The following is a 1,539-nucleotide window of genomic DNA, read 5'->3' on the forward strand; positions in this document are numbered from 1 at the left end:
TGGCGAATTCTGGGAACAATGTTGACAACGACCATGGTAACAATGATGATAATGCCGGTGATGCAGAATCCAAAACCTCACCAAAAACCCCTAGAGCAAAGGCATCTCCTCCAGCAGCAGCGCTAGTAGCAGGAACGTCAACGGGAGGTGGAGCAGGAACGGGAACGGGAGCTGTGGAAAAGGATCCGGTACGCAAGTCTCTCTTCTAATGTCATGGAGACAACATTCAACTATGTTTAAACAGATCGTTTTCCTTTCCTTTATGGTAGATTTGTACGAAATACTTTTTTACTTTGGTAGACTTGTATTGATGATTTTTTTAAAACTTTTCCTGCATAGTAGACTTTTAATGTTTTCTTGAAATACAAGACTAACTTTATGTGGTAGATTTTTGGCAGTGATATTTATATTAGGTAGATTTATAATTAATTCGGTAGATTTTTAGGTAGATTTAGTTATGTTATTATTTGATTTGACTGATGTGAAATTACTATACATGCCAAGCAGTCGTGGATGATGGAGATGCAGGAAACATCAGAGCCAGGTTTTCCTGTTGCAAGAGTTGTTAGAACCCCAGCGTCGAGAGGAAAGACTGTAACCAAAGTGAAAAAAGAACCTGCTGATCCTAAAGAGAAGAATAAATCAGGCACAAAGTCAAAAGCTGATTTAAAAGACAAAAACGAAGAAAGCCAGATAATCAATATAAGCGATGTTTCACGCCCACTACAGTCTAGACGAGTACAGATCCCTTCCCTGCAAGACGAAGACGACTCAGCGATTGAATCTATGAAGAAACGCTTAGAAAAGCTGGTGGAACATGCAAAAAATCCACCTGCTGAGAAGGAAAAAAGGGGACGCAGCCTTGCACCGACCCAGGTTTCACCCTACCTTGGTAACTCAGTGGTGAGACGCATCATGGACCCAGCAGGTCCCCCTCCTGGGAGGTATGATCCTTTTGAAGCGGTGGACAGTCGAATACTGGATAATCTAACCCGCTACGTAGCTTTTGAAGCGTAAGTCAGTTTTAAATTTCCATGGTAGACTTACTTGTTTGATTTGGTAGACCTATTTGTTTTATATAGTAGACTTATTAGGTATGTTGGTAGACTTACTTCGGAGTCTGGTATGTCTATGTCATTTTTCAGGGAAAAACAGTTGGAGTGTCCATATGCAAGAGGAGAATTTTACCTGACACTAATGACCCCTAAAGAAAGCTGGCCTAGAAAGGAGTATGGGTGGTTGCATGATCAGGTATGTGGTCGTATCAGTCACCCGATCTTAGTTTCAAAAGGTTTGGTAGACTTTGGAAATTGTTTGGTAGACTTTGGAAACTTAATGATAGAATTACTTTGGTAGACTTGTAGTAACAAATGGTAGATTTAGTCATTATGTTTGGTAGACTTGTATTCTATTATGTAGTAACAAATGGTAGATTTTGTCAGTATGTTTGGTAGACTTGTATCTTTTATGTTTGGTAGACTTATAATAAATTTGGGTTGTAAAGCTGGTTGGTAGACTTATATAAATTTGTTTCATTAC

General features: G+C 39.3%; 1 protein-coding gene across 1 annotated transcript in view; it reads left to right on the forward strand.

The window, feature by feature from the left end:
• Positions 1-516: 516 nt before the first annotated feature.
• The window catches only part of LOC112088070, a 5,575-nt gene continuing 4,552 nt past the window's right edge, over positions 517-1,539 (forward strand). The window contains exons 1-2 of the mRNA XM_024158223.1: positions 517-1,013; positions 1,146-1,251. Of these exons, the coding sequence (XP_024013991.1) occupies positions 517-1,013; positions 1,146-1,251 (603 nt within the window). The remainder of the gene's footprint in view (positions 1,014-1,145; positions 1,252-1,539) is intronic.

Source organism: Eutrema salsugineum, unplaced genomic scaffold (genome assembly GCF_000478725.1).
Source record: "Eutrema salsugineum unplaced genomic scaffold, Eutsalg1_0 scaffold_15, whole genome shotgun sequence".
NCBI classification, from domain to species: Eukaryota; Viridiplantae; Streptophyta; class Magnoliopsida; order Brassicales; family Brassicaceae; genus Eutrema; species Eutrema salsugineum.